Source organism: Macrobrachium nipponense, chromosome 18 (genome assembly GCF_015104395.2).
Source record: "Macrobrachium nipponense isolate FS-2020 chromosome 18, ASM1510439v2, whole genome shotgun sequence".
Taxonomy (NCBI): domain Eukaryota; kingdom Metazoa; phylum Arthropoda; class Malacostraca; order Decapoda; family Palaemonidae; genus Macrobrachium; species Macrobrachium nipponense.
In genome coordinates, this window is record NC_087211.1 from 30,390,177 (window position 1) to 30,408,362 (window position 18,186).

The 18,186-nt window shown below is 42.0% G+C and overlaps 1 protein-coding gene across 1 annotated transcript in view; it reads right to left on the bottom strand.

Moving 5' to 3' along the window:
- LOC135196538 (E3 UFM1-protein ligase 1-like) overlaps positions 1–18,186 on the bottom strand; it is a 234,187-nt gene that overhangs the window by 52,237 nt on the left and 163,764 nt on the right. Inside the window, 1 exon segment of the mRNA XM_064223385.1 lies at positions 5,155–5,321. Coding sequence (XP_064079455.1) covers positions 5,155–5,321 — 167 coding nt within the window.

Here is an 18,186-nt window from a genome sequence, read left to right on the forward strand (position 1 = left end):
AGTAGGGAGTCTCGAGAACGAAGAGCGCGCCTACTAGGAGAACGAAGCAAACGAGGATCAAGGCGTCTTTCTCCAGGAGAACAGCTACTAAAAGAAGGACGCTTACCAGGAGCAGGGCTCCTACTAGACTCTTGATGTCTTACAGGGGAGGAGCGAACTCCATGCGATGAGCGCCTACCAGTCACGTTATCCAACGCCCGATGACAGTAGTCGGAAGGAGAAGCGCGCCTACTTTCAGAAGGGCATTCCCTAGGTTCTCTGAGAAGGCGAGGAGAAGAAAGACGAGACGGAGACGACGAAATAAGTCTTCTACGACCTGAGCGACTCTCTCTTCTTGCACGAACTCTAGAAGAAGGAGAAACAGAAGGGGCTGAGCGTCTACCCGAGGCAGGAATCCGATCTAGGGAAATATCTTCATAGTCAAGGAGCGCCTATCCTGACGAATGGCGTCCTTCGACACCTCCGAGCGGGAGTGGTGTTCCTCTCGTGAAATGTTACGATGTATAGAAGTATCCTCAAAAGAAGGAGATCGCCGATTACAAGGAGAGCACTCTTCCGACGAAACGCGCCTCGATCTCTTGATAGGGAGAGACAAATCCTTCCTTCTACGCGATCTCGATGCCAAGGAGTCCGCCAAGGCTGTGATCTGAGCTTGTAGGCCCGCTAGCACTCGAGAAGGAGAGTCCCCAGGATCTTCTTCCGAAGCAAGCTCAGCGCGAGGAGCGGGAGAAGGAGGGCGATCACTGGATCTCCTAGGCTTCTTTGCTTGCAAGGAAGCTACATCAGAAAAGTCTTCTCTGGACGCTAACGTACTGAAGGGAGCCTCCGCAGCCCTCTTCAACAGGCGTGACGCCTCCTTAGAGCTCCAACCACGCTTCGGCGAAGGAGAAGAGGATGACGAAAAACACTGACGAAGAATATTCTTCTTACGATCCAAGGCAGCCTGGGAGCGAACTTCAGGATCTGCCGAGGGGACGCCTGACCGGTGGGGGCTCTCCCTAGCCCTCCTATAGCTTTCGACTTTCCTCCTCCACTGGAACTGGGAGTCTGGAAGAGGTCTAGGCCTGGAGGCACTAAGGAGCCGGTCAGACGCACCCTCCACATCACTGGGTACACAGCACTTATCATCACTGACACTCTTACCTTGATCAGTACGAAGATTCTTGTCTTCCTTAGAACACAAGGAAGCTTTTGAGGCTGCCGCCTCCGAAGACGAATCTACGGCTTCGGTGCGGGGAGCAGGAGCTGAGACCTGGGAGGAAGGTTCTAAAACTACATTAATGTTAGTTTCATTCTCACTCATTCTCGACCTGCTCGAACTCCTTGAAGAAGCTTTACGTACCCTATCCCTTTCAAGTTTCCTAATATAAGAAGAAAGAGCCTTATATTCATCTTCGTTCAAAACCTCACACTCTTGACACGGGTTACTAAACGAACATTCATTCCCCCTACATTTAACACAGATAGTGTGAGGGTCAACCGTAGCTTTCGGTAACCTCACCTTACATCCATCAGTCAAACATACTCTAAACAAAACCGGAGTTTTGGAAACAGAATCAAAATCAGACATTCTACAAGAAAATCCAGCGCAAAGTCAATAACGGTCCACAATCAGCGTATGCCAAGCCAAAATAGAGCGAATACTTCACCAAAATGTCCAAATCAATCTCCAGGCAAGCGAGAAATGAAGAATATATCGGAATGAAACGACAACAGTTGTTATCGCTTCAGCGACAGAAAAAAATCTGGCTGGAGAGATAGATTGGTTCATACGCCCGCCACCCAGCGGCGGGTAAGGTAGACCACCTGACCTATCTGTCGCGTGTGCCGCGAGATTTGAAATTCTGTCGGCAGTATATATCTGGCAGGGAAGTTCATGTACAAAATTTAACATATTTCCACTTCTTGATAATATAGGTTATTCTAGCTTTACTATCAGGCCTGTGAATCATTCATTTTCATTACATTGTTTCCTTTAAAAACCTTCCAGTTCTAAGACTGGAATACAAGCACAGACTTTAGCTTCAAATCTCCACTTGCATTCCTACACAACTTTAGTACGTCTATCCTTCCCTGGCTTGCATCCTGGCAATGACTTCTCTCGAGTGACATATTTTTCCAAAATAAGCCTGTCTCATCACAACTGAACACTTCTTGAGGAATAAAACCCACAACCTCTTCCAAGTCCTTAAACTCTTAACATATTTCTCAGAAGCATCTTTGTCCAAACTGGCAACTTTCTCATGTCTCACATCTATGTACTATGCCACTTCTCTCAAATTTTTCAAACACCCTTGACTGGCTTTGAACAATTCCCTACCTGTATCAACACTCAATCCAGGGGGTGTTTTTCAGGAGAATACCATGAAATTGTTTTGTTTGTTCATAAATGATGGCCCTAGAATCACTATCACAGGCTAACTGTTTATCATTTACTCAAATTAAAAGCAAATACTCAATTATTCAATAGACAATGATCTTTAATTTGCAACTATTTTCATTCCTTGAGGAACATAAGCTTTTTTATGGCCTCTTAACCCTTAAACGCCGAGTGGACGTATTTTACGTCGACATTTTTTGTCTCTCGGGTGCCGACTGGACGTATTTTACGTCGACATACAAAAGTTTTTTTAAAAATTCGCGGAAAAATACTTATAGGCCTACCAGCCGAAAACTCTTGAATCACGCGCCTTGGGGGATGCTGGGAGCTCACAGATCAAGGTGTTGTTTTGTTTACAATCGTTACGCAGGCGTGCAAGCGCGAATTTCTTTCTTACCGCACTAAAAAGTATCGGTGACACATCTCGGAAATTATTTCGTCACTTTGACATAATTTTTGTACCATTTTAAATTAGCCGTTACATGGAGTATTTATATATGAAAATGTGCGTATTTTTATGTAGAATACAACAAAAAAATACTCATGATTGTAGCTTTTATCAGTTTTGAGATATTTTCATATAAATAACGATAAGTGCCAAAATTTCAACCTTTGGTCAAACCTTGACTCTACCGAAATGATCGAAAAAGAAAAACGCAATTGTAAGCTAAAAACGCTTATATTTAGTAATATTCAATCATTTTATTTCTTAATTTGCAACCAAATTCTTGGAAGTCTCTAGCACAATATTTCTATTTATGGTGAATTTATGAAAAAACTTTTTCCTTATGTCCGCGCGGTAACCCTTCTGAAAAAAATAATTTGTGCGATTGTGGGAATGTTTGCACCATTTTAAAATTAGTCGTTACATAAAGCTTTATATATGGAAATGTGTGCAATTTCATGCACAATACAACTAACAACAACCCATGGTTGTAGCTTTTATCAGTTTTGAAATATTTTCATATAAAAAATGATGTGACAAATTTTCAACCTTTGGTCAACTTTGACTCTACCGAAATGGTCGAAAAACGCAATTGTAAGCTAAAACTCTTATATTCTAGTAATATTCAATCATTTACCTTCATTTTTCAACAAATTGGAAGTCTCTAGCACAATATTTCAATTTATGATGAATTTATGTAAAAAATAACATTTTCTTTACGTCCGCGCGGTAACTCTTCCGAAAAAATCATACGTGCGATTGTGGTAATGTTTGCACCATTTTAAATTAGCCGTTACATAAAGTTTTACATATGGAAATGTGTGCAATTTCATTTAGAATACAACAACAAATAATTGAAGGTTGTAGCTTTTCTCATTTTAGAAATATTTGCATATAAATCACGATAAATAGAAAAAAAAATAACGTTCGGTCAACTTTGACTCTACTGAAATGGTCAAAAAACGCAATTGTAAGCTAAAACTCTTACAGTCTAGTAATATTCAGTCATTTATCTTCATTTTGAAACATATTCGAAGTCTCTAGCACAATATTTAGATTTATGGTGAATTAAAAAAAAAAAAAACTTTCCTTCCCTCCGCGCGCGGATTCTCCGCCGCAAATCTCCGAAATGCGTATGTCGCATTCTCGGAATATTTGCTCCATTTCATATTAGGCATTTCATAGAGTTTTATATATGAAAATGTGCGCAATTCCATGTAGAATAAAACGAAAAATATTTGAAGGTTGTAGCTTTTTTAATTTTCGAAATAATTGCATATAAAAAAAATATATAAAAAAATTCTACATTCGGTCAACTTTAACTCGTCAGATATTGTCGAAAACTGCAATTGTAAGCTAATACTCTTAAAGTATAGTAATAATCAATCATTTGTCTTCATTTTGAAACACATTGGAAGTCTCTACGACAATATTTAGATTTATGGTGAATTTTTGATTAAAATATTTTTTTACATCTGCGCGTTACAAATTCATGTATCATTTTGTGATAATATTTTCTCTGTGTTGATTTTATCGTTTTACAATGTGTTATATACCAAAATGATCGCAATTTAGTGTACATTACAATGAAAAAAATTAACTCGTTACCTTTAACCGTTTTGCGCATAGCGCAATTTGAATACAATCATATATGAAAATTTGTTTTTGCGCTATCATATATCGCATTATTTATATATGATAATGATAATGTTTTTCATTTCTGATGGTTGCATACTAAACTTCAGGCAAAAAAAAAAAAGAAAAAAAAAAAAAAAAAAAAAAAGAAAAAAAAAAAAAACTCTTAATCTTGAAAACTAAGCGCGCTGTGATTTTTTGAAAAAAATATTTTTTTCGCTTCGGCGCTCACTCCGAGACCCCCTCGGCACACGGAAGACGATTTTTAATATACCCCTTCGGCGTTTAAGGGTTAATGTTGTTATATTGCATAGAATGTAGACTTTGGTGCAAGGAACTCCTTAGTGGGATCATGGATGCAGACAATTTTTGAGCTTGCTAAGAGCAAGGTCTACAGAATACTCTTCAGACTTTGGCTCAAGTTCATCATCTCTATCCTTTTTTCAATTTCAATCTTCTTCCATTTTTGGTTTGCTGTTAGGCATCAATGTGACTTACTTATGCTAATAAACAAAACACAAATAAATGTAAGGTTAGTGGGGCTGTGCACTCAGTGCCAGCTAAGGGTAAACTGGCTACTTTGTGTTCAGCTGGGATCAGTACCCAACGAATGGTCGATCACTGAGGGATTTTGACTAAAAAAATGAATTCACATTAGTATATATGTGTGTATGGGTATGTGTGTGTGACTTACCGGTCTTTCTTGTTGTCTTTCTTTTTCAGCATTATCCCAGTGGCTGATACTGCATCATCTATTAAAGCCAAGAATTCTTCCATGTCACTGCTGATGAGAGACTTGTGGATAGCTAATAATGGTTCCGTTATGTCCTCAGATAGATTTTTTATTATTTTGAGCCGAACCTGAAACATTAAAAGAATTCAACTGATTATTTAAAGTATTTTTACCCTATGAATAACAATTTGCATCCCCAAAATATTAAGAGAATCACTGTCCCTAAAATATTTAGAGAATCACTGTTACTGCAAATGTTAATTACCTGGAACTCTTCCAAGAAATGAAATTATCTGTTTCAGAAAAAGTGTATAAAGATGAAGCTTACTTACAGTCTGTTTAGCATTCTTATTTAAACTTGTATTTTATTTTGTTTTAAAATGGCTCATATACATATGTTAATTTTTTTACTTTTACATCTGGAGCTTCTTTCAACTTTGAAAGTTATGATTTACATATTACACTCTCAGTCTATCCCCACCAATTAACAAATATGTAAGTCAGTCAGTGGCGGCTGGTCAGTAGGCACTGTGGAACTGCAGCACCCACTATAGATTTCATATATATGCGGAAAATTATGAATAGATACATTAATATGAGAGATTAAGTATAGATTATCAATAATCCTTAAAAAATTATTACCATTCTTTTGCTTTTGTAAATAAAAAAAAACGCACATGAATTGAAGCAACATGTGGAACTGCGGTGCTCAGCAGTTCTAATTTTGCTAGCAGGGGGATAATGTGGTGGCCAGCCCGCGTGTACAAAGGGGAGGGGAGCACTGCCCTCTGCAGCAGTATTAGTCTAGCTGTTGGAGGGAGAAGGTGTGTTTTGAAATTGTTTTGAAATTCGTCGAGGCTTAACCAATATGTATTGTTAGTGATCGTGATAAAATTAGTGACGATACTGATGATATGTAATGCAGAATAATAAACTCAGTGGCAAGTTGTAGTATATGGGAAAAAATGATAGCCGCATTAATGGCAATGAGTAAAATTCAAAATGGTAGCTTTCGGTAGCAGTTTTACTGCCTTCCTCAACGAGAGAGAGAGAGAGAGAGAGAGGGGGAGAGAGAGAGAGAGAGAGAGAGAGAGAGAGAGAGAGAGAGTGTGTGTGTGTGTGTGTTTATGCAGTTAATAAACAGCACCCCTATGAATGATAGCCACGAGCCGCCACTGAAGTCGGTTTACATTTCTCATGGGCATGCAAGTCGGTTTACATTGCAGTGGAACCCCCCCCCCCCCTGCCTCTCTCTCTCTCTCTCTCTCTCTCTCTCTCTCATTTTTGATAACCCACAGTACCCCTTGGAGTGAGTCTCATGTTGAGAACCTTTGATTTTGAGACTTTACTTTAACAATTGTACAATTTGTGTAGATTAAGCCTACGTAAGACATATGTGTACTTTATAGGCAAACATGAAAGTACACTGTGAACTACATATCCATGGGCATAAATAATCGTAAATTTCTAAGGAATAAAGTGCCAAAATGAAATTGCATCATTATTTCTTCAACCATGAAACTATGACTTGGAGAACTGAATATCGCCCAGCTTGCAAAGAGGAAAGCAACTTGTCTTGGCTTCAGTCACTGAAGATAATTCCTTAGTGCAAATATGTAAATGCATGGGCCTGAGAACTACACATCTACAGTATTTCCTGTACTCTCTCAAATTCACCCAGTAAATGAAACAGTTTGTCTGGGGTTCAAAACCTCCAACTACTGCCATTTTAAGCACCCTGAGTCACTCTGCCAATAACTGGTAATGGCCCTATTTATACAGAGCACTTGTAGATGATGATGCCTTGAGGAACGAGTGAATACCAAACTGCATCATTCAAGCTGATACAATACAAAACAATACTAGCTGAATACACTAAATGAGTACAGCAGGAAGCAAGGACAGTACAGCACTATTTATAGAAAAAATTATTGGAGAAGGAAGCAACTTGTGGTGAAGGACTAAGTTTCTAAGAGAAGTTATCATGCAACAATAGTGGGCCCATAACTTATGTGGCTGCATCAATCGAAGCATAAGACACAATTGCGCGAAGTTAAGCCCTATGTATAATATAAAGTGGGACACTATGCTGTACTATAGGGATACATGGCCTACACAGAATATACTGGAATTCTTTTCCAGATTATTTATACTACCTAAATGTAGCAAAACAAGTACAGAGGGCAGGGATGACTAGGTTTCTCACATAAGTAAGGGAACATTTTTGCCAAAATTGTTACTCCTCATATTAAGCAGTATACTTTGTTGCAGGAACACCCAGCTAATGTCAAAAGTTTTAATAAAAAATCAACTCAGCTAATGTCAAAGGTTTCATTAAAAAATCAACCCAGTCAATGTCAAAAGTTTTATTAAAAAATCAACCCAATCAATGTCAAAAGTTTTATTAAAAAATCAAACACATTCAAAGCACTTATATAAAACAGAGCAATACACTGCACTAGAGGGCATTTTCATGTGAATACATAATGTGTGGACATCCTCGCTTATACAGAACACACTACAAATCATTTCTAGATTTTTGAAACAATGGAAATGCCTGTAAAACAACTGATAATATACTACTTTGTTCAAAGGATAACAAATATGTCTGGATAACTTCAGCATTACCATAACCATCAAAACCACAACTGTATAAGCAACAATGTAACAACCTAACATTTTCTTTTTTATCAAACACTTAAAAAGTGCTTTCTTTTATATAAAAGGGATTTTGACGTAAGGAAAAATCTATTTCTGGGCGATTGGCTCGTGTCGCCAGCGAAATATCCTTTAATCTATTATTTCTAGGGTAAATGTACTAACACATACCAGAGAATAAATAAATAAAGAAAAAGGTCAGTATAACTGACTCGCTCACCCTCCAAGAGGGTGTCGGTATGAACACTATGGCGAGTGAGACCACTACCACGAGCCAAATGCCAATAGAATTCTCCCACTACAAAATCCCCCAAGAGGAGAGCCGACCCACAGAGTGGGCAGCACTTACTACTACTACTCCATCCCATGCTGCCGACTGCTGCGCCTCTGGTGGCCATCCTGAAGTTAGCAGACAATCTTGGCGATGGGATGGGTAGGGCGGGATTTCGCTGGCGACACGAGCCAATCGCCCAGAAATAGATTTTTCCTTACGTCAAAATCCCTTTTCTGGGCTCAGCTCGTGTCGCTGCGCGAAATCGTACCAGAGAAATAGCACAAGATTGTAAACAAAATCAACAAAATAAAAGAGGTCTCAAATAAAAGATAAAATAAAAGTAAAAGAATATAATTGCTAATAAGGATACATATACACAGTGATACAAAATAGAAATATTGCTTAAATTACACTTAATTCTAATAATATTTCTTAACTTAAGGTAATTTACATATATACAGGGGTAATAATGGCATAATATGTACCAAAATGGTATCTGTGTAAAACTATGTATCAAAATTCTAGAGCAATTACATAATAAGTTGAACAAAACAAACTCAACAATAATAATATATAAAGGAATGTATATGACTTAATATACAAAACCCGTAACCATCACAATAAGATGTATCCCCTAGCATAAAAAATAAGGGGCGGATGACATCCACGAGATCAATATCCATCATCAATTGTGGGTGTACCCTAGCAAAAAAATAAGGGACACCCACCACATCATCATAAAAGCAGCATCTAAGACAACAGGTGACCATAAATGAAACAAGGCAGGAATAGACACGAACTGTTCGGTGAGGCAGGTAGAAAAGGAGGACTGGATCTTCTACTAAAGATTAGTTAGAGTCAGGGGAAACTATGTTCCCCGCTGCAACTGCTGAAAATTTCAGAGCTTCCAAGGACTTTAAGTAATGACGTTTGAACACTGTCGGCGATTTCCATCCAGTATACTTTTTCAACTCATCGAAGTTCATATGTTGGAAATAGTTAATTGAGGTGGCTACTGCCCTGACATCATGTGCTTTTGGGAAAGAGTCAGGATTGGCTTGTTTAATGAAGTACAGGATTTGTTGCCTGATGCTTTAATAGATAAAGTGCCACCTTTTTCTCTCTTAAAGAGAGGACCCGATGAGGATGAGGAGGTCCTAGATAGAAAGGCTCGTAAGGCTAAAACTAAAACTGGGCAAAGAGATACATCTTGTGGAAGGGGTAGTACCTTCCATGGTTCCCACTCATCAAAGGATCTTCATTCTTAGCTATAAAGCTACGTTCCGGAGAAAGTAGCACTTCCCCTGTGGGAAGGAACTGAATATGATCCGGATCTCTGGATAAAGCCGACAGTTCTGAAATTCTAGCTCCTGAGGCCAAGCTTAATAAAAATAGGGTTTTTCTTAAGAGCATTATAAACGAGCATGTGTCATTATTGGTTTCTGAAGCCAGCTTTAGAACATCGTTTAAGAACCATGATACTGACGTAGGCCTTACAGAAGGTCTAAGTCTAGCACACGCCTTGGGAATAGACGAGAAGTAGGAATCTGTCAAGTCTATGTTGAACCCAAATTGAAAAATCTTTTTCAAGGCTGACTTGTTTGTCGTAATTGTGCTAGCTGCTAAGCCTTTTTCAAATAAGGATCTGAAAAAGGATATAGCTGAATTGATTGTCATGATCCTAATATCTGATTCTTTCAGGAAGGTTGCTAACTTTTTGACAGCAGCATCATACTGTCTCAAAGTTGAATCTCTTTTATCGGATTCTAAGAAGAGAATATTCTGAGGGTCAATATTCGCATCCCTTTTCGCTGCAAACTTCATGAATCCATAAAGTTAGGGTTTTGAGAATCCCTGAGGAAGCGAACACAGTCTTCGTTTGTACTGACTGGGAGAGCTGGGATTGGGGATCCGAAGAGGGCGAAGACCCAGTTCCAGAATGAGAGGGTACCAATTGCTCTTCGGCCAGTCTGGGGCTACTAGAGCCACTTGACCCTTGAATGTCCTGAGTTTGTTTAACACTTTCATGAGAAGATTCACTGGAGGAAAGACATAAATCTTCTCCCAGTTGTTCCAGTCTAGAGCCAGGGCGTCCGTGGCATAGGCCAGAGGGTCCAGGTTGGGGGCCACATAACACGGGAGTTTGTCGTGGTTCGCTTGAGATGCGAAGAGATCCACCTGTAGACCTGGAACTCTCTGAAGAATCCATTGGAACGAACTGTTGTCCAGTGACCATTCCGACTCTAGAGGTACTGATCGGGATAGAGCATCTGCTATGACGTTTCTCACTCCAGCTATATGAGTGGAGGAGAGATGCCAACTGAACCTGTCCGCCAGGGAGAAGATGGCTACCATGACATGATTTAGATGACGTGACTTGGAGCCTCCTCTGTTTACACAATGTACTACCACTGCGCTGTCCAGGACTAGCTTTATGTGGGATTACTTTGGCGGACGCAACCTTTTTAGAGTCAAGAACACTGCCATTGCTTCCAGTACGTTTATATGGAACTGACGGAACTGAGGTGACCCACGTTCTTGAACCTTCTTGAACTGGGAATATCCTCCCCAACCGCTTAATGAAGCGTCTGTGTGGATGGTGATCCCTGGTGGAGGAAACTGAAGGGGCACTGACACCGACAAGTTCTTGACTTTCGCCCACGGCCGGAGTCGATTCTTTAGAATCAGAGGGACTGAGGATAATTTGTCCCTGGACCTCGATTATTTGCTCGTGAGCGCCAGATTCTGGTTAGGTCTTTCAGTTTGGCTTTCATTAGGATGTTCGTCACTGATGCAAACTGGAGAGAACCCAGGATCCTTTCCTGAGATCTTCTTGACGCCAGTTGTGACTCAGAAATTGCTTGACTGACTTCGCTATTTCCTTCCCCTTTGGATGATGGAATCGACAGAGTATGGGAGGATAGATTCCATTGAATGCCTAGCCACTGAAAGTTTGACTCTGGAGTGAGTCTTGACTTGGTCCTGTTTATCTTGAAGCCTAGATATTCCAGGAACTGAATCACTTTCAGTGTTGCTTTGTGCATTCCTCGACTGTTGAAGCCCAGATCAACCAATCGTCGAGATACGCTACTACCATAACCCCTTGCGATCTGAGTTGTTGAACTACTACTTCCGCCAGCTTCGTAAACACCCTGGGTGCTACGTTGAGTCCGAAAGGAACTACCTTGAAGGAGAATGTCTGGTCTCCTCTTGAAGCCCAGATACGGACGGAAGTGTCTTGCAATAGGGATATGATAGTAAGAGTCGGTAAGATCGATAGAGGTGGTGACGGCCCACGGGGAAGTAAGGTCCGCACCTGCGAGATCGTGAGCATCTTGAACTTGTCGCAGCGAATGGCTAAGTTTAAGCGGGACAAGTCTAAGATTACCCTTCGTTTTTTTTGTGAGCCTTTCTTTGGCACGCTGAACAAGCGTCCTTGAAATTTTAACCTTTTGACTCTCGCTATAGCTCCTTTCTGAAGGAGATCCTCCGCATACTCCGTCAATTCCTTGGAAGGAAGTTGGCGGAAAGGTCTGGATGGGGGTGGGTTCACTAACCAGCTCCAACCAGGCCTTTTTGACACAATGCTCTGAGCCACTTGCTGAAGTTCCACCGGTGGCGAAAGTGAAACAGCCTCCCTCCTACCTGAAATTCCTCATTGGTTCTGGTAGCCTCCTCGTCCTCCCCGAATGAAATGTTTTTCCCCTATTAAAGGGACCTCCCGATCCTCGTCCCACGAAAGGATCGCTTACCTCTGCCTCCCTTACCTGAGCGGTCATACTTCTGTGAAGCTTGACGCTCGAAGGGCTTGATTGTAGCTGGAGAGAGGGCGTAAGAGTGGAGGCTGAGGCTGAGGGGAGTAACGTAAATAGGCTGTGATTGAGCCTTTGAGGTGGAAGGTTGGGCTGTTTGCACTAAGGGAACAGCCGGAACTTGCTGAGAAAGCGTGGCTGCTTTTTCTGGTAGGGCTGGAACCGTCTAGGTTTTCCTTTGAGCCCTACCCCTAGCTGCTAGATCTTGTCGTCTCTTGGCCGTAAGACCCCCAACAACGGTCCTTAAGGCTCTGGTTCAACCTCGTAGCCTCTGACTGAACCTCATTCACCATCGCTTCTGGGAAGAGGTCTGCTCCCCAGATGCTCGAAGCAAGTAACCTATTCGGCTCGTGCCGAATAGTTGCTTCTTGTAGGACATGTTTCCTACAATTCGTCCTAGCAGTGGCAAACTCAAACATATCTGACTGTACCGTTTGAGTCAAGGATTTGGTAAGAAGCTTGAAGAGCGGTTCTGACCCATAGGCTATGGTAGCCACCTCGGTCATAGCCATGGAATTAATAGATCTGGCTAACCGCGATTTGGCGTCAAATTCCGCCTGAATAAGGCTATCTGGAAGCCTAGGTAGCTTCTCACCAAACTGCTCCATAGCACAGTCCGGTTTGAGTTTGCCAGCTGAGAAGGTGTTGGGTAAGTCTTCCCACAATTCTCCGGCTGAAGGAAGTAACGGAGATGTAGGATCTGCTTCCTTCAGTTGAGGCATGGGTCCCCCTTCTGGGTGGGCCGCTGGAATGGTAGACGTCGCGATCTTTGTCAGGAAAGGGAGCGGGTACTCTCATCCATCGTAAAGATCGTAAACGGACTCTTGAAAGGTTGGATTTTCGTATTGGAACAATCCATGTCCTCTAGACACCTGAGCCATTCTCTCTGAGCCTGGTCACGTGAATAGAGGACTGTTTCCTTCGGTACTTTATCATCCCGAGTCATGGCTGAGGCGGTGAGCCTTGCGTAGCCGATGAACGGAGGCTGAAGGTCTTCCGGGTAGAACTCGAAGTCCTCGATCCTCCGAGTTCCACATTCCGGGATAGAAATGAGTCCGTCTTGGAAGGGGGCGTATGACGCTACTCTCCAAGGGTTGTTCATTGAGAACGGAGGTAGAGAGTCATACGGGGGAAGCTGGGCTCCACCTGTATTGAAAGGTGGAGGAGAGGCTAGAGGAGCTTGGCTCAGTCCGGCTATAATGCTGTCTTGAGAGGTAATCCTATCCGACAACCGAGAGATCATTTGTTCCATGCTACTTTTCAGAGACCCAACCAAGTCGCCCACCTGTTGTAACAGACCAGCATTGGAGTCCAAAGCCGGAGCTGCTGCGGAGGTGGAGGGGTAGCTCTGAATTGGACCAAGGGTAAGCGGAACTGACGACTCCGCTGGAGTGTGAGATCTCTCTCTGGAGGATTTACTCCTCGAGGACTTAGAGCCGGACCCAGAAGCTTTAGATCTCTCTGCTCCGGGATTCCTAGCCGGAGACTTACGAGAAGAGGACGACGCCGAAGCCGTCTTCTTAGACGACGACGACGTCTTCGTCAAGGATTTCACTGCTTGACCCTTGACCTTGGGTCTAACTGAAGCGTCAGGAGGAGTATATAATTCGTTACTCGTAAAGCCTTGGAAGGATGGAGAGGTTGCAGGAGTAGAAGAAGCAGTTGCACCCAAGGGTATCCCTTGGGTGTCCAACTTACCTACCTCGACCAACAGGTCGTCCACACCTACCATAGGTTCTACATTAATATCCAGCGTCGCGACTTCCGAGGAGATGTCCTGGCCTTGGTCAGTCAATGAGGCAGCCAGCTGTTGCTGGATGAAGGCGATAGTCGGGGCCGCCTCTACTGGGTCGACGTATCCTGTCGCCTTGCCTCCGGGGAAGATTAGTACCGCCAACCTTTTCTCCAGGATGTAGGGCATACCCTTGGCGGCGTTCTTCCCGAAACCGCCGACCCAGGCCCGCAGGGTTGCCAGTGCGGTATCCCTCACGGCCGGCGCCTGGAAGAGAGGGTATTGATTAGATTTAAGAATAACTTAAAACTAAAGCTAACTTAAAGCATAACTTAAAATTATAGGGGCTATAAGGCCCCTTGAATTTACCTTAAGTTAGAGTGATTGTTGTAAAACTTAAGCACTATAACAGATGAGGACCAGCTACCGGAGATGGAATACTTACCCCGTCTAAAAGCTGGCCCACCAGATCGTAACATATGGTACACGTTTCATGGTACCAGACCTGGATGTCCCCGTGCGGAGTCGCGCATGGAGCATGGGACCGGCAAACTTCGTGTCCACATGGGTCTTGAAGTGTGGCGGCGCATCCCGGATGCTCACAGTTGGTGGTCTGTAAGTGAAAAGACACATGAGTATCTTAAAGACTATCACTTACAGGCTAAAGGACAGAAGAACTCCGTTGCATGCCGGAGCTCGGAAAAAATTTGGGCATAACCCCTCCCTTAATCGCCTGAATAGGCTATAACCCCGGAGGTATCCGGTGAAACACGAAGGGAGGGGGGATGGTTTAAGGTACTTAAGATAAACTTAATAGTTTAACATAATAGATCTTAAACCTAAAAGCTCGAACGTACCGGACTAAGTCCAGTACGTGGCGGAGTGTATAACTCAGTGAAACGGAGAGGTTAGAAGGGACCGACTGTATGTTCCGGTCCACCCCGTGGGGTAGACTAGCACCTTTCCGCTGGATGCCAGGTCTCCGGTGGTAAAGGAGCCCTAGTAAGGTGGGAAAGAGCAAGGGGCATACAGACTCGGGCTAGTAACGGAGCGACGGAGTAGTAATGGAGGGGGAAAGGCCAGTCCCCCCCACCTTACCATCCGACCGGACCGAGAAGCCGGAGGGGTCGAGTCCAGTCTGGGTCTGTCCCGTCCCTCTACCGACCCCCTCCGCCTGGGGGGAGAGAGGGAGGCAGGCTCGGGTATTTGGAGCGAGCATGGGCCGGTCCCTACCCACCCCCCCGACCCTATGGAAGAGCGGGAGGGGGGAAAGGGACTGGACAGGCGTCTGGCTGCCTTCGTGATCAACATAGTGACCACGGGGCGATAAGAACAACAACTAAGCCTAGAACATAACCAACTGATCAGAGAGATGCTATCGGGAAGCAACCGAGCTGAAGAGCGGTAACATATAGGCCCAATGGGCCATGACCTAGGCTAAGCGAGCCAGACGCCTAACTAACCTAACAAATATCACATAAATAATTCAAATGAATAATAAAATGAAAGAAAGAAAACAAAATAGTAGGAGAAAAAATCCAGGAGTGTACGACTAACCCGAAGGCAAGTCTACCACTCAAAGCTAGCCGAGGCCGATACTAAGAGCCGTGGCTAGGGTCTGGATGGAAGAGCCTACATAAGGTAAAAGACATGCATGCATGACAAAACCGTGTAGACCGTACCCTAAACAAAGCGGATAAATAAAATAGAGCGTACATAAGCAAGGGGATGTTCTGGGTATGGGCGACCCAGAACGGACCCACCACGAGGCAGAACCATGCTGCCATGCTTCCGACCTAGAGATCGTATTTATACCTAAAAAACGGCAAATACGTGCTCAGGGCCGGAAAGAACCAACTAGCAATAAACACTGAGTACTTAACTTAGCTGCTGCGATGGCTGCACGCTCCATGGTAATAAAATCCAAAGGAAAGGGCACAAAAACACAGAGAAGAAAATGGCACGTGTGTATCGTGCGCGCTAACTGAAAAGGATGGCCACCAGAGGCGCAGCAGTCGGCAGCATGGGATGGAGTAGTAGTAGTAAGTGCTGCCCACTCTGTGGGTCGGCTCTCCTCTTGGGGGATTTTGTAGTGGGAGAATTCTATTGGCATTTGGCTCGTGGTAGTGGTCTCACTCGGCCAATGAGTGTTCATACCGACACCCTCTTGGAGGGTGAGCGAGTCAGTTATACTGACCTTTTTCTTTATTTATTTATTCTCTGGTATGTGTTAGTACATTTACCCTAGAAATAATAGATTAAAGGATATTTCGCGCAGCGACACGAGCTGAGCCCAGAAATGATTATTTTATGACCTAATGGAGACAAACACTGACCAAATTTCATTAATGAACATGAAAATTTGAATATCTTTCTTACTATGCTAGTTGCAGTTACCAGGATGTAACTGCAAGTTTTACCCATATGGCTTTCAATTTTATATAATAACTAAATAATAAATGGTTTCTCTCTCCTGCTGAAGTTCTGATTCATAGTGGTGAATTTAATAAAGCAAATTTCTACTAATTGCTATTATACAAGAGTAACTGTATCCACAGTACTCTCTGGCAAGGATAGTCAAAAGGTATTTCTTCGATTATCTGCAGTAATACATCATGTTCCTTGTAGATAAAAATATGGTAAAAATAAACTCTACACACGTACAACGACAAGTTTGTATACTTTTCCCCTTATTTTGTCACTGACGGTAATGAATATTACATATATGCTTATAAATGGCACAGAATCCTCTGTATGGTATATACTGTACACAAAATAAGCAAAATAAGAACTCTCTCTCTCTCTCTCTCTCTCTCTCTCTCTCTCTCTCTCTCTCTCTCTCTCTCTCTCTCTCTCTCTCTCTCTCTCACTGTTTACATAGGGCAAATTTAATAAACCTGTGAAAAGGGTTCATAAACCTTCCCCTTCTCCTCCGCCTTTGTCTTCTGTACTTCCAGGAAGTTATGAAATGGGCAAACTAGTCAGAAGAGGCATTTTGGTGCATTGAGTGTCTTCAAGAGGCAGCAGAAGAGACCTCAGATTCCTGGTCCATTGGTTAATGAATGCAATTATATTAGGAGGCAAAAACATCACCCTAACACATGCTTCATCATCAAACATCTTGGTTACAGCAGGATTTTTTTTATTTATTAGTTCTTACTGGCGCCGCAACGACAAGGTTATTGACGCCGTATCATTAAAAGAAATGACAAAGGAAAAGTCAATTAAAAAAGCTATATGTTTATATAAAAATCTGTCAGAGAACTACAGAGAACCCAAAAACACACGAAATACCCATCCCACCTACGCACCTATTTCAAATTAATTGTAAACAAGAGTACAAGCAACACAGGCACCCCACATAACTTCCAAATTCTACACAATTCTGTGAAATAAACAGATATCAAAAGTACTAAGACTTTATATATGGTAATAAATATTATATATGGCAATAAATAATATATCAATTGGAGGTAAACTTTACGTACGTACATACAAATTTAACGAAGTAAAAGACTTAAAAGCAAATGATATACACTAACACATACAAACACATATACACAAACTCAAACATCATGACCAAACTAACCTAAATTTTTTCAAGAAGACCTGCTTCTTGAAGGTAACTAAAAAGTCTATCATTAAAATTTCTTCCTATTATGGCATCCAGTTTAACATCTGTTCTTCCAACTATGTTAAAATGACAGTTCTTTGCTGACATTAAGCTGGGACATTCTACTATTAAATGTTTTGCTGTGAGGGGAGCAAGACAATCCTCACAAAATGGTTCAGGGCCATTTTTCATTAAAAAACCATGAGTAATCTGTGTGTGGCCGATCCGTAACATACATAATGCAGTCTCTTTCCGACGGTCTTCTAACGAATAAAGCCAGGGGTTGATTACCTCAGTAAGTTCTCTCATTTTATTATTGCTCTCTATTGTCCAATAAAATGGCCAAACTGATTCTACTGTCTTTTTAATTTCAGGAATGTAGTCTGAGCAAGAAATTGCTATATTTATTGAATTTTTTTATGTACCTGACTTAGCCAGTTCATCAGCTCATTCATTTCCAACAATACCAACATGTGAAGGAACCCAACAGAAGTTAACTGCCTTCTGATTTTGTTTTAATAAATACAGCCACTCTCTTATTTCCAGTACCACAGGGTGTACTGGATTAAAAGATGCCAAAGCTTCCAAGGCATCTCTTGGAATCACTAAAAATAGTAAAATTATCTCCTTCTAATGTTACAATTTTCTTTAGTGCTGTTAAAATGCTAAAAAGTTCAGCAGTAAAAATGGAAGCAGAACTTGGTAGTGCACCACAAACAATACTGTCAAGGTATACCACTCCAAACCAAACGCCTGCACTGGATTTGGAGCCATTGGTAAAGATTTGCCTCAAGTTATCATGCTTTTCAGCATGACAGAAATTTCTGTTTAAGAATATCACCTGAACAATATGCCTTGCAACCAGAAAACCATTTACAATATTTCACAGAGGGCAACTTCCATT